The sequence below is a fragment of the Xiphias gladius genome, chromosome 9 (assembly GCF_016859285.1).
Source record: "Xiphias gladius isolate SHS-SW01 ecotype Sanya breed wild chromosome 9, ASM1685928v1, whole genome shotgun sequence".
Lineage (NCBI taxonomy): Eukaryota > Metazoa > Chordata > Actinopteri > Istiophoriformes > Xiphiidae > Xiphias > Xiphias gladius.
The window spans coordinates 8,085,878-8,101,674 of NC_053408.1; the positions used below are offsets into that span (position 1 = coordinate 8,085,878).

The 15,797-nt window shown below is 40.3% G+C and overlaps 1 protein-coding gene across 1 annotated transcript in view; it reads right to left on the reverse strand.

Annotated features, from left to right (window-relative positions):
• dock1 (dedicator of cytokinesis 1) overlaps positions 1–15,797 on the reverse strand; it is a 179,096-nt gene that overhangs the window by 155,612 nt on the left and 7,687 nt on the right. Inside the window, exon 2 of the mRNA XM_040134778.1 lies at positions 2,467–2,550. Coding sequence (XP_039990712.1) covers positions 2,467–2,550 — 84 coding nt within the window. The remainder of the gene's footprint in view (positions 1–2,466; positions 2,551–15,797) is intronic.

Genomic DNA, 15,797 nt, shown 5'->3' on the forward strand with positions numbered 1-15,797 from the left:
GAGGCAAATACTGACAGAGATGACAATATTTGAAAGCAAAAAAAATCTAATAAAATGGTTCAGCCAACAGTAATGGTGAATATAAAATCAGCAGTTTTAAGAGCATATATAAGTATGAGTCTATATAAGTATATATTTAACTTAACTTTATTTATATTTCACCTTTCACATTTACAAAGTCCTTTACAGTAAAAACAAAGAATGAAAGTAAAGTAAAAATCCAAAACATAAATATAGACGTGGACAAATTAAAGGAAAACCCTGAAAAATGAGTGGAGAAACAGGATGACAATGCCCCCATGCACAGGGCACAAGGGGTCACTGAATGGATTGATGAGTATAAAAATGAAGTGAATCATATGTTATGGCTTTCGCAGTCACCGGATCTCAACACAATTGAACACCTATGGGAGATTTTGGTTCGGTGTGTTAGACAGCGCTCTCCACCACCATCATCATCAAAACACCACATGAGGGAATATCTTTTGGAAGAATGGTGTTCATCCCTCCAGTAGAGTTCCAAAGACTTGTAGAATAAACACCAAGGTGCAATGACACTGTTCTGGCGGCTCGTGGCGGACCTACACCTTACTTAGACACTTTATTTTGGTTTTTCCTTTAATTTGTTGCACAGCTTAATTAAAATATATTAAAATATTTTTATATATATACACACACACATACATACACACACACACACACACACACACACACACACACATATATATATATATATATATATATATATACATACATACACGCACACATACATATATACATACACATACATATATATAAATGCAGCTTATAAAACATTTATGGATATATTTTTTTCATTTCACATATGTGCCAGCATATATGGCAATACATATATGTGATAAGCCCATGTATAGACTCTGCCACATGCACTGTATGTAACATGAGTGTATACTGTATGTGTGTGTTTCCATTGGGAGAGGACAGGCTGGCTTACCACATATAAGTCCCTCCATATTGTAGCCCACTCCCGCAATGTGGTGGTAACCTCCTGAACCAGGGGCAGCTCAGTGGGAATGACCGTCTCCTTTTGTCTGCAGTGACAGTGAACAAATTGGATCCAGTGATTGTGTGTCGTTTCTGCCCTTTCCTCTCCACACTGAGACAATATGTCTGATCACAGACATTGTGTGGGGAGAGAAGGAAGAGAGAATGTACGGAAATCTCTGAGGATATCAGCCTCTAAAGGTCTTTTATTGCAAGCAAAATCAGCACATATATGTTCCTTCCACTGTTAGTTTTAAACACGTTGCTTGCTATCCAAGTAAATTATGATTAATTTGGCAGCTTTGCATGTACTTTTTTTTTTCTTCGTATAATTGTATGGGGAAAAAAAACAGTTCCTTGAAGTTCTCCGTTCAATTAAAGAACTTTGAAGTTCAGGGTTTATCTTATTTGTGTTGTATAAGGAAAGTCAACGAAGTAAGATCAAAACAAAAAAACAATGCCACGAGTTGTGGAACAACAAACACACGTCACATCATATCAACTGCAGACCCTTCCACTGAAACACCCTCTGAGGCTGTCTGCGGATGACTTACGCTTGTATCTAGCTGACAAGCTCCTCAGTAGGTCAGAAAAACAAGCTGGGAGGACAAACTTCTGATCTATTTGATTTTTGTGACTGTCGTCGGTGGTCAGTCATAATCTTATGTAAATAATCTTACCTACAAATGCAACAAAAGACGAAGCAATCTTCTTGCTTGTGAAAAAAAAAAAAAAGCCACTAATTGACATGCCATTCAAAAGCAGAAGTGTAGAAGTACAAACCCGCTGCCCTCCACTGTGGCCTCTTTCAGGTGTATGTAGCAAGCAGGAAATATGCCCTGAAGAAGAAGAGATAACAATGCAGACAATATTATGATATAATTGGGACAGAACGTGAACAGCTGAAAAACTGAAGCTATAAAGAATAACATTTCAGTAATGGATATGAAAGTGTAAAACCATTGTTTACTGGCCACGCACCTTTTTGGATTTTCTCCTCAGCCTATGCCCTCTGTACCAGTCTAATGGAGAATAGAATTATTGAAATGTTAGCTGCTTTTGCCTTGTCTAATACACAAGGAAGATAAAAACAAAACAAAAAACTCAATAAAAACTGCATTAAAGTTAACTTTTAACAAAGGCGGTTGTCTTATTTTTCAATTTAAAATAAGGCATAACATTAAAGTTGAAAAGAACAACACTGTGAATATAACAAGCCTTGCACAATGAAACATTAGCAGGAAAACTAAAGGTTGTGAGGTGGCTAATGCCTACATTTACAGGAACACAGCATCATAGCCACTATTTCTAATACATCGTCTTATTGAACATGTGTACAAAAATTTGACAAAGCAAAAGAGGTACTACTGATGACAGGAAAATAACGTCCAACATTGGTGTGTCAGCTCTGATCATGCGTGTCATCAATAAGCCTGTTCTCACCTTCATATGTCTCAAGTATGTGCACTGTGTCTCCAATCTGCAGCGACAGCTCCTCCTCTCCCCGGGCATCGTAGTTATAGATTGCTGTAGAGAGACGACAGAGGACAATATAAGACAATATAAGAGGAGGAGATATTACAGGAGGAGGAAAAAGGCAATAAAGCATTTGGCTCCCTTGTGGCACTAATTGTGTGCCACTGCAATGTGTAGTAGAGGCATCACACATCCACAGGATGTCCACCCACACCGTCTGACACAATGATGGCTCGGCCTGGCACCACCAATGCTGTAATATCAACACATTTCTACCGCCCACTGGAGAGAAACCAATAATGATGGAGAACAACAAAACAACAATAATGCCAGTGGAAAAGAGAGTTAGAGTAAAACTTTGCAGTGCTCCTGATGTGCTTAGGTGTTTTCAGGGAAAAACAAACAGGTGGCATGAAGATGCTTGTGGGGTTTCCTAGTCAACACCGTAAAAGAATATTTTTGTCTACAGGGTTTGTATGTTAAATGAACATGAGTCAAAAGGGCAAGTCAGAGTAAATCCCCAACATGTTCTCACAAGTTGAATGAAGTTGCCAAAAGGAAAGGTGTGTTGCCATCGACACTATAACCATTCACTAAAGTGTAACGAATAAAATTTAGCAACTATAAAGTTGTGGAATGTGGATAACTGTGGATAAATGTGCCACGTCTCACAGTATTTCATGAGAGAAATGAAAAAAAAAACAAAAATCTCTGTTGCAGTGTTACGAAACCCCTTGACAAAACATTACTGGTTCCGCTCCAATAACAAAAATCCCTCAATCTTTGGGGCGTCCACCAAATTTCATCGAAATCTCGTAACAAGTATTTCAGATATCCTGTTAACAAACAAACAAACAGAGAAAACAAATGGGCCAGAAAATATAAATCTCGTTGGCAAAAGTAAAAACTCTTACCAGGAGACTGTTCTCTCTGATGCCACATTCAAGAGCCAACACGCACACACACACACACACACACACACACACACACACACCATCTCACATCTTTTTTCAGAGCTACATCAACACGTCAAGGTCATGTTCTAACGACAATAAAATCCTGACTGGTGACACTTGTTCTCTCTTTCAATGCAAGGTGAAGAGCATGTCACTGTCAAACCAGCCATGACCGACACCTGTCTTTGAGAAATGCTCCAAGGGTGCTCCATACACACACACACACACACACACACACACACACACACACACACACACACAAACACACAAACACAACCGTATACACAAGCTATACACTGACAGCATGACATGTGGCTGTGGAGACAGAGGCGTTCGTGTTGAGAGGAAACCTGTGAGGAGAAATGACACCCGTCTTATGTGTGTGTGTTCATGTCCTGCTGAGGGAATGCACGCAGGGCCACTTCAGCAGAGGTTTCCAGGGGTGAATGACAGCTTAATTAAAAAAAGGCCCTCGCTACAGGCACTGGAGCCTTCCCGGCATGCCGATGCTACAACATATGAATCAACCATTTTCTTCCACAGTCACCTGCCATCGAGGAGCTGATTATATTTCATTAACATATCAGGTGGCACACAGCAATGTTTTTTTTGTTTTGTTTGTTTTTTGTTTTTTTGGGGGGTTAACATTTAGCTCTTAAGCTTCAATGGTGGACAATTATCTAGAACAAGGCATTTTTGTTTCTGTCCCTTTTGCTAGCGGGGTGAAATCTTTTTCTTCATATTCTATTCCCAAACACTAGATCACAGCATGTCTTTCCTGTAACAGATTGTCTGAAAGTCAGTGAAGTCAACTAATTTTTCCACTTCTACTTTGTGTTTTTAACTAATAGTCAGACAAGGTAAAAAAAAAAAAAAAAAAAAAGTATTTGTCATCATTACTGATTCTTCAAAGTAAATGTAATAATCAAATTTCCTGAAAAAAATAACTACCAGATTATTTGCATATTTGATTGTGTACAGGACAAAAACGTTACGAATAAAGCACCGAGTTATGTTACATCACAGTCACAAAATCTGCTCTGACAGAGAATACCAATTAGCAGTACAGTATGTGCCTGCCACAGAAGAGGTTGGACAATCTTGTTACACTGTATAATTGACTTATCAAGGCAACATAAGGCAAATTATAAAGGGTACAAAGAGATCACAGGGATACTAGGCAAATGTCTGGTCCATCAGTTGCAATCAGTGTAAAAAAAAAAAAAAAAAAAAAGCTTGAATTTTGGCAGGAGAGGAAATGTCTCGAAAATAATGACAACATAAAAGCCAAACACAAAGGAGGAAGACCGGTCGGTGTTAAAGCAGACCCTCACCAACACTGACTTCAAGACACTTCATGGCATGTCTGCTTAACACTGTATAATATTCAGCATGTATAGCATAAGTCAGCCAGCCCCTTCACCATTTAGTGCAGGGCCTAAAATACCACGAGCAGCCTGTTTCATTCAACACTGAGCCGTTTTGTTATCAAAGTGTATGTGCATATACACGTGCACGGCCACAGTGCATTTTCTGATCCCCAGAACAATCCAACGTGCCCAGCGAATCCACCAGAACATGAGCCATGGGCTGACAATTGAACAAAGACCCCAGGAAATGAATTCAGTGGTACCACGCTGAGATACAAAAGGTACCTACGGGGGAGAAAGCAACAAAACAATCAAAAGGGAGGTGGGATTAATCTGTGTGCAGCCATTAGAGAGCAGCCTAGTCACTGTACAGCAGGGTGCACACAATTAAACTATCATTAAGAGAAGCCAGAAAAGCCTTTACAGCCATCAGCTGCTGCATCTGTGTTTGTTTGGAACTGGGTCACAGGTCCAGCTGATTTCTCATGTTGTCTAAATGGCAGGTGCTGAGAGGTAGCAGCCCAAACAAACAGCTCTGATAGAGCCATAAAGCTTCATATTTCATCAGAAAATGACAAACTGCCTCTGTGATCACTGCCAACAAGACAAGGTCTCATACGAAACAAATGGGAGCTCATCGAACCAGGGAGATTCTCACTGGGCAAGAGCTGCAATTATGAAATGAACACAAACGCCAACCCGGGAAGATGCTGACTAAATACCACCCATCAAACATAACCCTGACATACGAGGCGATGATGGTGCGATGTAACACAGGAAACAAAGTGATTCTTGTCACGTGGGGCTCGACTGACAGCTCGGATTACTCATAAACCTGTATTTGCATAACCAAGAGTAAACTGATGTCAAATAGGAAGCAGTGAGGGAGAGAAAATCCATCAAGAAGAAGGAGAAAGAAGATGATGAGGATGAGGAAGTGGACCATATTCTCCCTGGAGTGTAGCACGCATATGATTTTCTGGAAAACAGGATAAACAGCAGCATTATTTGCTGGGGGCTCATTACCATACATAACCTCTTGCATAAGACTGTGCAAACTCAGAAAACATTATCATCACAGGAAATGAGTGAGGAATCAGATTACAGACCTATTTACTTCGCCGGCGCAAGTCTACACCCTCTCCAAAATTATAAGCAGCCTCATCTAAACACTGGACTGATTGTAATTCTACACTTCAGGCTCACTAATCACCCTACACTAATCCACACAGGGTATAACATATCATTACACTTAGATGAGAATACAGTACACTGAGGAATGAGGGGGTGGGGAAAAAAGTAGGAAAGAGAAGTGCGTAGAAAGTGCTCATCGGAAAGAGACTGAGCCTCTTGATGTTTTGTATAAAGTCCCCGTGGGCTGTAGGCCCACATAGAGAGCCAGCCAGGAAATCCCAGATGAGAGGATACTCCAGGAGGAAAAGGCAGATTGGAGCATGAGGCATCTCACAGCTTGGACTGGGCTGGGCCTTTGAACAACCAAACAGGCAGAAAATCCTGCAATGTCTCAAAGCAGGTAGATGACGTCAAGTGCCCTGTCCAGCCACGACACCACATTTCTGCAGCAACTTAGTCAACCAAAAAACGACGGGACCCCAAGTAAAATGGTAATGGACAGCACTTAGATGGCACTTTTCTAGTCCTATTGACCGCTCAAACGGCTTTACACTACTGCCACATTCACCTACTCACACACACACATTCATACAGCGCTTTTCTATACAAACAGCGCTTTCTACACACACACACACACACACACACACACCCACGCACACCCCTCATACATCAGAGGCAATTTGAGGTTCAATATCTTGCCATACGGACTGGAGGAGCCGGGGATCGAACCACCGACCTTCCGGTTAGTGGACGACCCACTACTACCTCCTGAGCCGTAGCCCCCCTTAAGACGCCCCTAGACTCAGCTAGCATGGCGCAGGAGTCAATGGGCAAATGAGTGGGACTAAAGCTCAGAGTAAAGGAGAACCGAGAAACACTGGTTATACAAATGGTTTTGTGGCAAGGCATCGGTATCCGCTCGTCTCTTTACCACCACTGCGGGTCACCACAGTCGAACTTTTTTGAAATTCTACACACGATGTCTTCAAAGTTTAGTGGTGATTTATATGCGTGCCTCTTTGAAAATACGAGGCCTCGAGCATGATTTAAATAACTGAAAACTGATGGTATTCCCTATAGTAAGAGAGTAAAGCTAGAAACACAGAAACACAAGGTGCACTTAATGAAGACCCTTTGGCTATCACCAGAAGGGGCGAGAAGGATGAGTTTTGATCCAACACAAAGAGAAAGTAGGCTGGAATGTAGACTGATTTTCAGAACCCACTGTAACTCAGTGGCTGCCTGTTGCTGTCTGACAGTTGGTCAGTGTTGTGTGTCCTCAAAAGTTGAACTATTTCCAACAGAGTTCACTTTTTGCTGTGTGACAAAAGAATGGTTGTGTTTTTCCATTGAAATTCAGTGATTTTAGAGCACTTTGAATCAAGAAACATTTTTAAATCGAATAGTGACCCAGAGAATCAAAATTGAACCACTGTATTCCCCGAGATTTCAATGCCTACTGTGGATTCACTGCAGACACCCCTGTATACTGTTGATCGCTTCTGCAATTTTAAAACGGAGGATTACAGAGTTTTTCTGTCAATGTCAATACAAGCACCAGGGGCTTTGTGCATTGTCATCCAGTCTAATCTAACCTCGGATCTAGTGTTGAAATGATCAGTCAATTTCTCAATTACTCAATTGACACAAAAGTTATCTGCAAGTATACTGATTATTTATTTTTATTTTTTTTTGTAAATAGTGTTTCTTTTTTCAAGGAACCACATCGCTTCACTTTTCAACGTTGGACCAACCTCATCACACAACAGACGCCACTGCTTGCGTGTATTGTGCCCGCAGTGGATAACCTAATCAAATTATACTTTGCAATCGGGTTTGGCAGTAAGAAAATACTTATGATTTTAACCCAGAATCACCACATTTTAATAAGCATTGTAACTTTGAAGAGACATGAATGGAGCCTATACAGAAGAAAACCACATACTGATTTAGGTGAGGTGGTAGCTTTTGTGCATCAGGAACTAAAACGCAATGGACAGATGCAAAGATAACGTTGGTTACCTCTACAGACAATTCCAATGGGATGCGGCACTCCCCGCTAACCACCGGCTTCTGTGCTGTGATGAGGTCGATCCAACCTTGCAACGTGTTGTGGTTCCTTGACGAAAAAACCCCCCCACTATTTTTCAGAGGTTTGTTTTTCTTTAATTTGTCACTTTATAATCTCAGAGAATATTCCAGTTTTTTCTTCCTAAATTTGTGAGTTTTCTCACAGCCTAAATTTATGATGCCTTCGTGGAAGTGAAACTGACACCTGATCTCAAAACTGACAATGATAATGATGTGTGGATTGTTTCGTACACAATTCATTACATCTAGTATCATTCCAATCACGCCTACTGCCCTGTTTTGTGAAAGACTGTGGAAGAAATAGCCCAAACAGCCCTATATAACACAAAGGGGGAAAGACTAAGAGTGCAATCAAGTAGAGAGACACAGAAAGAATTGTGGACTGTGAGAAAATAGTAATACACAGTAATACTGAGCAAGGGAATATGAATTTAATACAGTTCTTAAGGTGAATGAGGAGGAGTTCAATAAGCACACAGAACGCCCTTTTCCAGGCAGCAGGACTGAATAGACGATGATTATTACACTCCAGCCGCACTATGGGTCTCTGAGGCAAGACAAAGTAGTCAGCAGAAAGGAGTTACACACAAGCACAGGGCAGATACTGTATTCTCTTATGAATATGTGATTGTAAATGATTAAACCAGAGTGACTGAAGAGATCTGCTTGTAAAATGATATACCTCTTACTACTTAAGAGTATGAGAGACTACATGGCTATATTATACATCTGACCATATACATCTACTGCATCTCAAGTATAAAATATAAGAACAGAGAGCACTTTCATTTTGAAGTATCATCTCACTGTAGAGCAGAGTGGGTTGAATTTGAATTTCTAGAGGGAAGATAATATCCAAACTATGTCTCTATGGCTCAGTTTTTAAAATACTCCTTCATTTAGGGACACATCAATATGTCTTTTGAGACTGGTGCTGTAGTGGTGAAGATACTACAATTTTTTACGTCATAATTATCTCAGTGATTTGTAGGGCAAGATTTTAAATACTATAAATTCCTATATGGTGTTGGATTTGGCTTCATGTCCAACAAAATGTTTTATAAACAGGCTTTAGAGCCTATAATGCCTTAGACGACATGACTGGATTACGAAACAAAGAGGCCCTTGTCTGACATCAACTTGGTGTAGTCATTTGTATGGGACAAATGTGAGCTGAGTGAGGTGCTGTTGCAGGTGTTTACTTTGTTTTCCTGATGAGCCCTGCTGGTGGTGAGATGAAGCTGGCAGCAGCAAGCTCTGCTGCAGAGCTGACAGGTATTCTTCAGGGATCTGCCAAGTGCTGTTAGGATAACAAGAGGAACATCAGCCTGGGGGGGGGGCAGACGACCCAGTGTTTCTACTGCATCTCTGCGCTGTCTGTGGACTGTAACTAACTCCTCTGTCGCAAACCCTTAACAAGGACAATGATGCATGCTAAAGAAAGCAATGTCTCTGACGTAGAGTTCAAAAGCATTTTAACGAATCTGAATCTAGTATCAATTCTGCATATCAAATCCTTTATCTGATCTATTTACGTATGGCTTTGAAATACCTTAAATTACAAAAGTTTAAAAAAAGAGCTATGGGGCTTTCCTGTAAACAAACAAAAGCTATGTTTCAGTTTAAATCGCCAAAACTCACTCTGTGCATCCTTGAGGTCTAACAAAGGTGTCGAATGTATTTCCTTTCTCATAAAACATTTGCAAAGCCAATTGGGTGGGAATATGAATCGCATCACCCACGTGTGTGCATATGCATCTTAGTGCACGCAGGTGATGGAGGTGAAGATGCTGACCATCAATCTCAAGGTCCCCCGTTCCATTCTAGCCTGGGACCTTGTTGCATGCCATTTCCCGTCTCTCTCTCTCTCCCCTCATTTCCCGTAATCTCACCACTGTCAATTCAATAATAAAAGAAGAAAAAAATGCCCAAAAATACTTAATTACATTTATACTTAAAGGACCAGTTTGGAGGATTTAAGGGGATCTACTGGCAGAATTGGAATATAATATTCATACTTGTGTTTTTTCATTAGTGTATAATCACCTGAAACTAAGAATCATTGTGTTTTCGTTAATTTAGAATGAGCCCTTCATATCTACATATCTCCATGGAGCCTGCCACGTTGCACCACCATGTTTCTACAGTCGCCCAGAACAGACAAACAAAACACTGGTCCAGAGAAGGCCTTTCGTGTTTTTATGTTACCTGAAGGCCACTGTAGGTCCTCCTACACCTTGGGAAAGGGAAGGGTGAGGAGTAGGGCATTCAGTTGGTTGCTGCAATCTGCAACCTCACCGCTAGATGCCACTAAATCCTAGACACTGTACCTTTAATACGTTTTTATCCCTCAGGCTATATATAAGCCTATAAAATGCCAGAAAATACTGTGAAAAAATTCCAGCTAAGAGTCCAAGGAGTAATCTTCAAATGTCTTGTTTTATCTGACCAACTCTAACCAATATTAGATATTCAATTTTAAATGACATACAACAGAAAAAACAGCAAATCTTCTCATTTGAGAAGCTAGAACAGTTTACTTTGATAAATGACTTAAACAATTGATCATAATTATTGATGATTCTGCTACTTGATTACTCGATTATTAATCGTTTCAGCAATCATCCCAACCTACTCTGGCATGGTTGATACGCAGACGTGTATGTGTTTCGGGAGGTGGTAAGTGTTTCAAGGCTGCCAATTTCTCGTCTCAAACTGAGTATGAACAAAGCCCATTAGCAGGGGATAATTGTATGAATAAACTCCCACTGTTCAAAACAACATTCAGGTGTCCCCAACGCACAATACTTGGCAAGACTAGCAGTGAATACAGAAGTATCAGCAATATACTAATAATGCCGGGAGCACTCAAGTAGGCTTGCAGGCTATGACTCAGAACTCAGAAGAATGTGATTGTTTAAGGGAGGTCTAAGCATATTTCAAGGACTGGGAAATTACAGTAATTCCCGTTTTCCTTAATTATTTTCTACTCTTGAGAAATGAAGATCATTTCAAACACTGTGAGAAATGAAAACCTCTAAGTATGTTATTAAAACACAGAGCGATGTGGTCTGCTCGGGTTTGGCTGAAACATTGCAATACATTCTGGCAAATATATAAGTCAGAAGCACGCACAATGAAAGAGTACAACCCACTGTACAGCATGTATGTAACATTCAGATGGAGAAAGAGCTTTGCCAGTGACGTGCAAGGCAGGAAAAACATGATAATTAATTTAAAGTCTTTCTCTAATAGGGTTTAATAAGAGGTTTAGGCCTTCAGACAGATGTTTGATGGTTCTTATCTAGAGGCAAATGCAGACAGTGAACCCCAGATTGTGAAATACAAAAAATTTTTTCCTCTTAAACCTATTATATACAACAGCCTTTTAGCTTTATCTGCAGTTGGAAAGTGGAGATAATTCCATTGTAATTAACCTGAAATTAATGCGACAGCAGCTGAGCTGCAAGAGAGGAAAGCTCCAGGTCTCTCTCAAACTAGTAGGACCAGATTTCTCCTCCCTCTGACTGGAACCAAGCAGGAAATGACACTTGAGATATTACTGTATCACAATAGATACGGTCCTTCCAATCAGCCAGAAGGAAAGAGTGATGCTTTTCATGACTTCAGGAAGATTAACAATACCTCATTTAAAAAAAAAAAAAAGATAAGGTAAATGGAGAAACAGGACACTGTAAAACTATAATAGTGTACAGCACAGGAAGTGGGTTAGTTTGGGGCATGAAGAGGGAAGTACGATGAAGGGAGGAGCAGGTGGAGATCTACAACATACCAGATCAGGATGCCAACAGCAGTAATACCTTTTGGCAGAACTCCCTGCCATGTGCAAAGCTCCAACACAGGCCTCAGGGTACAATCTAACGCAGGCTGATAACTCTGCTTCCATTGCTTCTGCAGAGCCAACTTATTCCTTTAACTGAAAATCATCTTCCCAATACAACAGGGAGAGAGAGCAGAACCTAGCTTATTACTGGGCGCTGAGCAAAAGCTTTTCACGCAGAGTTTCTCACACAGTGATCTGGTTTTATTTGCTGTGGTACATAAGTATCTCCACTGGCTCTGCAAAGCAAACCTGTCTGCACTTTGCACACGCATCTCATGAGCTGCAGAATGGATAGGCACCTTGTGAAACACTATCTCTATGATTCAATTCAGCAGCCAAATGATTCAAAATAATCTTGAAAATAATAATCAAGACTTGGGTGAAGGCAAGATTTACCTTCTTCTCAACCAAAGTGATACAATTTATGCTTGAATCTTTTTGTTAAACAAAAGTAACAGATCACAGGGTTATATTTTTCTTCCATCCATACACCAATACACAGCATGGGGAATTAAGTTGGCAGAATCCAAACAGATTAGCCTTTTGCACAGCAAGAAGTAGCTAATTATTTCCTGCCCTGTGTTACATCTCTTGTGATACAAATGCTAATGAGTGCATAATTACCTTCAAATATTTGAAGAAACTCTGGAATTGACTCAGCAAGTTTACTTTGAAACCTCTTCAGTGGCTCTTTGCCAAAAATGTGACTTCACTGACAAGCATATGATGCAACATTTGACCTTCATCAGGTGGTATCTGCTTCACCCAGTAGTGCGAGTCGAGCACAACAGACATACGCAACAATAAATGCCTAGGACCTGTTCATCATGCTGTTATTTACGATCGAATCGTGAAGCTGAGGCTGTGTTGTACTGAAGACGACGTCACACTGTCGGTGCTGAGAGAGCAGCATGGCATCTATACTCTGAAATGCCCTACAGAAAAGGAGGAGGTTGGGAAGATCAGTAATAAAAGGTAGGAGAGGTTGCCTGAAGTCACCCACTGCAAACATCAAACTGTCACACTGTCTTGTACAGCTACTAGCGTTCAAAAGACAACCGACGACTGAGCAGATACAGCAGAGACTGCAACAGTAACACTTAGCTCCAATTTAGCTGAAGTAAAAGTTTCTTGATATTAGCAAAGTATGCCTGCTCTGCTTTACATTATGCACATCTCTAAAATATTCTGTGTTAAATTGCTGGAACAGATGAAGGCAATTAACTTCCAGTATAATCCTGAACCTCACTGCCACGTGAGGCAACTGGTCTAGTCAACCAGAGAAAACAAAGATCAAACCATCCATTTGGCATTCAGACCCTAAAATATTGAAATTAACTACCATTCTGCTCTCCCTGTGATTGGAAAGAGGTACAAGTACTTTTTGAAAGAACATGTACACCATGAACCAGCCGCTGACAACATCATTATTAGGCCTTTTAAAATACACATTTGATGAGAGGACCTTGGGCTTATTGCACTACCAAAGCTTAGCGTTATGAACCTGACCTCCAATTTAATGACTGCTAGAGAAATTTACTAGCTTGATGTCTCCTAACAATTTCAAATGGACCTGGACTCCACTGCTTTTTTAACAAAGCAACAGCCTAATCAGTTCAGATGAATTCTCATTTGATCTACTATACATCTGCACAAGCTTTAGAGAAGAAAGATAATGTGATTAGAATAATAATTTATTAACACACTGACTAATCCCATCAATTGTTTCATTTAATAACTTATTTGGAGTAGCACAGACCAGGCATGAGCTCTCTGAGACTATCTGCAGTTTGCAGCAAAACTGAAGAGTAATGCATCTAATAATGTATACGATAAGTTATTGTGTTGCTGTTTTTGCAGAAGCTTATTTATGTGTTTACTTTCAGTATCTCAGTAGGTTACATTGCTGCTCAAAGGTTGGACTTGTGGTTTCGCAAATGACTGTTGAGCGTTTGACTTCAATAGCAGGGGAGGTATTTTTAACTATCACTTCTGTGAACGGGCAAAAGCATGGCTGTACTGTTCTGCCAATCGAGTTTAGCATGTACAAAAACCTTCAATTATCATATATTTGCGTCTTAATTATGGTCCATATACAGTATAAAATACGGAATACACCAAAATAAAACATTACAAATAAAGTCTTCACAGAATAAAATAAATAATCCTTTTCTGAATTTAATTAGTTGAAGCCCTGCACTTCAGTACACCATGTGATGATCTAACAGGCTGTTTAAATGGATTTTTTGAGCAAAACCTTTCTGCAGGCCTGCACTGAGTTCTTGTCGAGCACCATTAGCTGGATGTGTGTATCACTTTAAATGACCTAGCAGAATTACTAAAAAGAAGGCTTAAGTTTGGGTTGAAAATATGATGGCCAGATGAAAATTCATTTCATGTCTCCACAATCTCTGTCTTCTTTTTTGTTAAACAAAGGGAGACTGAGGTGTCAGCTACAGCAGTGGGACAACTTCATCTAAATCCCTAAAGGTTGAACACAAAGTAGAGCTGCCACTCACAGAAATCTTAAACTGCCTCCAGTGTCCACCAACATCTGAGCTGCAAGGCTCTGACTTATAAAGTATTTAGCCAGATATACACACACACACACACACACACACACACACACACACACACACACACACACACACACACACACACACACACACACACACACACACACACACACACACACACACACAAAAGGCCATTTCATCAAATGCCAACCGTACTGAAAGGCTGTCTCTTGCTGCACGTGGCATTCCCAAACCCATCTGCGACCACATCAATGACTGACACCTCTATTACAAGTCCCCAAAAAAACCCACAAGACATTTTAAAGGTGACAAATGAAACATTAATATGGACTGCAGCTGATATTAATGTTGACACTGTTTTAACCTGAATAGCTTCAGAGATGTCGAGCCCTATGATTTCTGCTATGCATGAATCTCAGCATCTGGGATTAAAAGACTCAAAGCAATACAGTATAATGACTGGAAAACATAACTCTAGGGAAGTTTACTTGGGCAAAATAAATATATTCAGTGGAGAACGTGCTCCAGCTTATGAAACTTTAATAACAGCTTGCATGTTGATGCCATTGGCACTCTTTATGTTATGCGTATGCCCCAAGTCATACCTGCCAACAGCTTACAGCTAGACTCTGTCTTCTGAGGTACTTACAAAGTGAGTTTTCCCAGGGAGCTGGTCCTTTTAGCCCATGCTTGACCCACGGCAACAGACAGGTCATCCAGTGTCAGCTCACCCACTGGCAGCCTGGCACAGCCTCAGCTCAGCTGCAAGCTCATCACTCTAGAGTAAGAATAAAGCCTCGGCCAAAGCAGTCAGCTAGATGTTGTTAAGAATGCTCAATAGACTGAGCTGACAGTCTTTTAATCACTGTCAATTCTTTCCTCTAGTTTTTATTCCTGGACATTAAACATTTTTTGTCCACCAGGCAACTGGGCTGCCTACTCTGTCTTAAGCTTGTGTCTCCTATGGAGAAAAACACTAGTCTAAGGCAAGAAATGATACCTGATATTTATGGCTGAGTATCTTTGGAGAACAGCTCACATTTAAATATATACTGATAGCTTGCAAGCAAACACAGAGAATAAAAGATCAATAGTAAACCGTAGGGAGGATAAAATCACGTGTGGATTACTGCCTTATCCACGCTGAGTTGCTGATGTTGGTAATTCTACCAGGTCTTCCTACAGGGTTTTAGAGTGCAACCTCTCCAAACATCATAATTAATCAATACACTCTTACATTTTTTGAAATATATTAACCGTCACTGAAAAAGAACAGGGTTGTTATTTCGTATAACAAAAACATTTCTGGCATGAATACTGGTCAGGCCATAATCTAGTATTTAAACTGATTACAAGACTAGATATG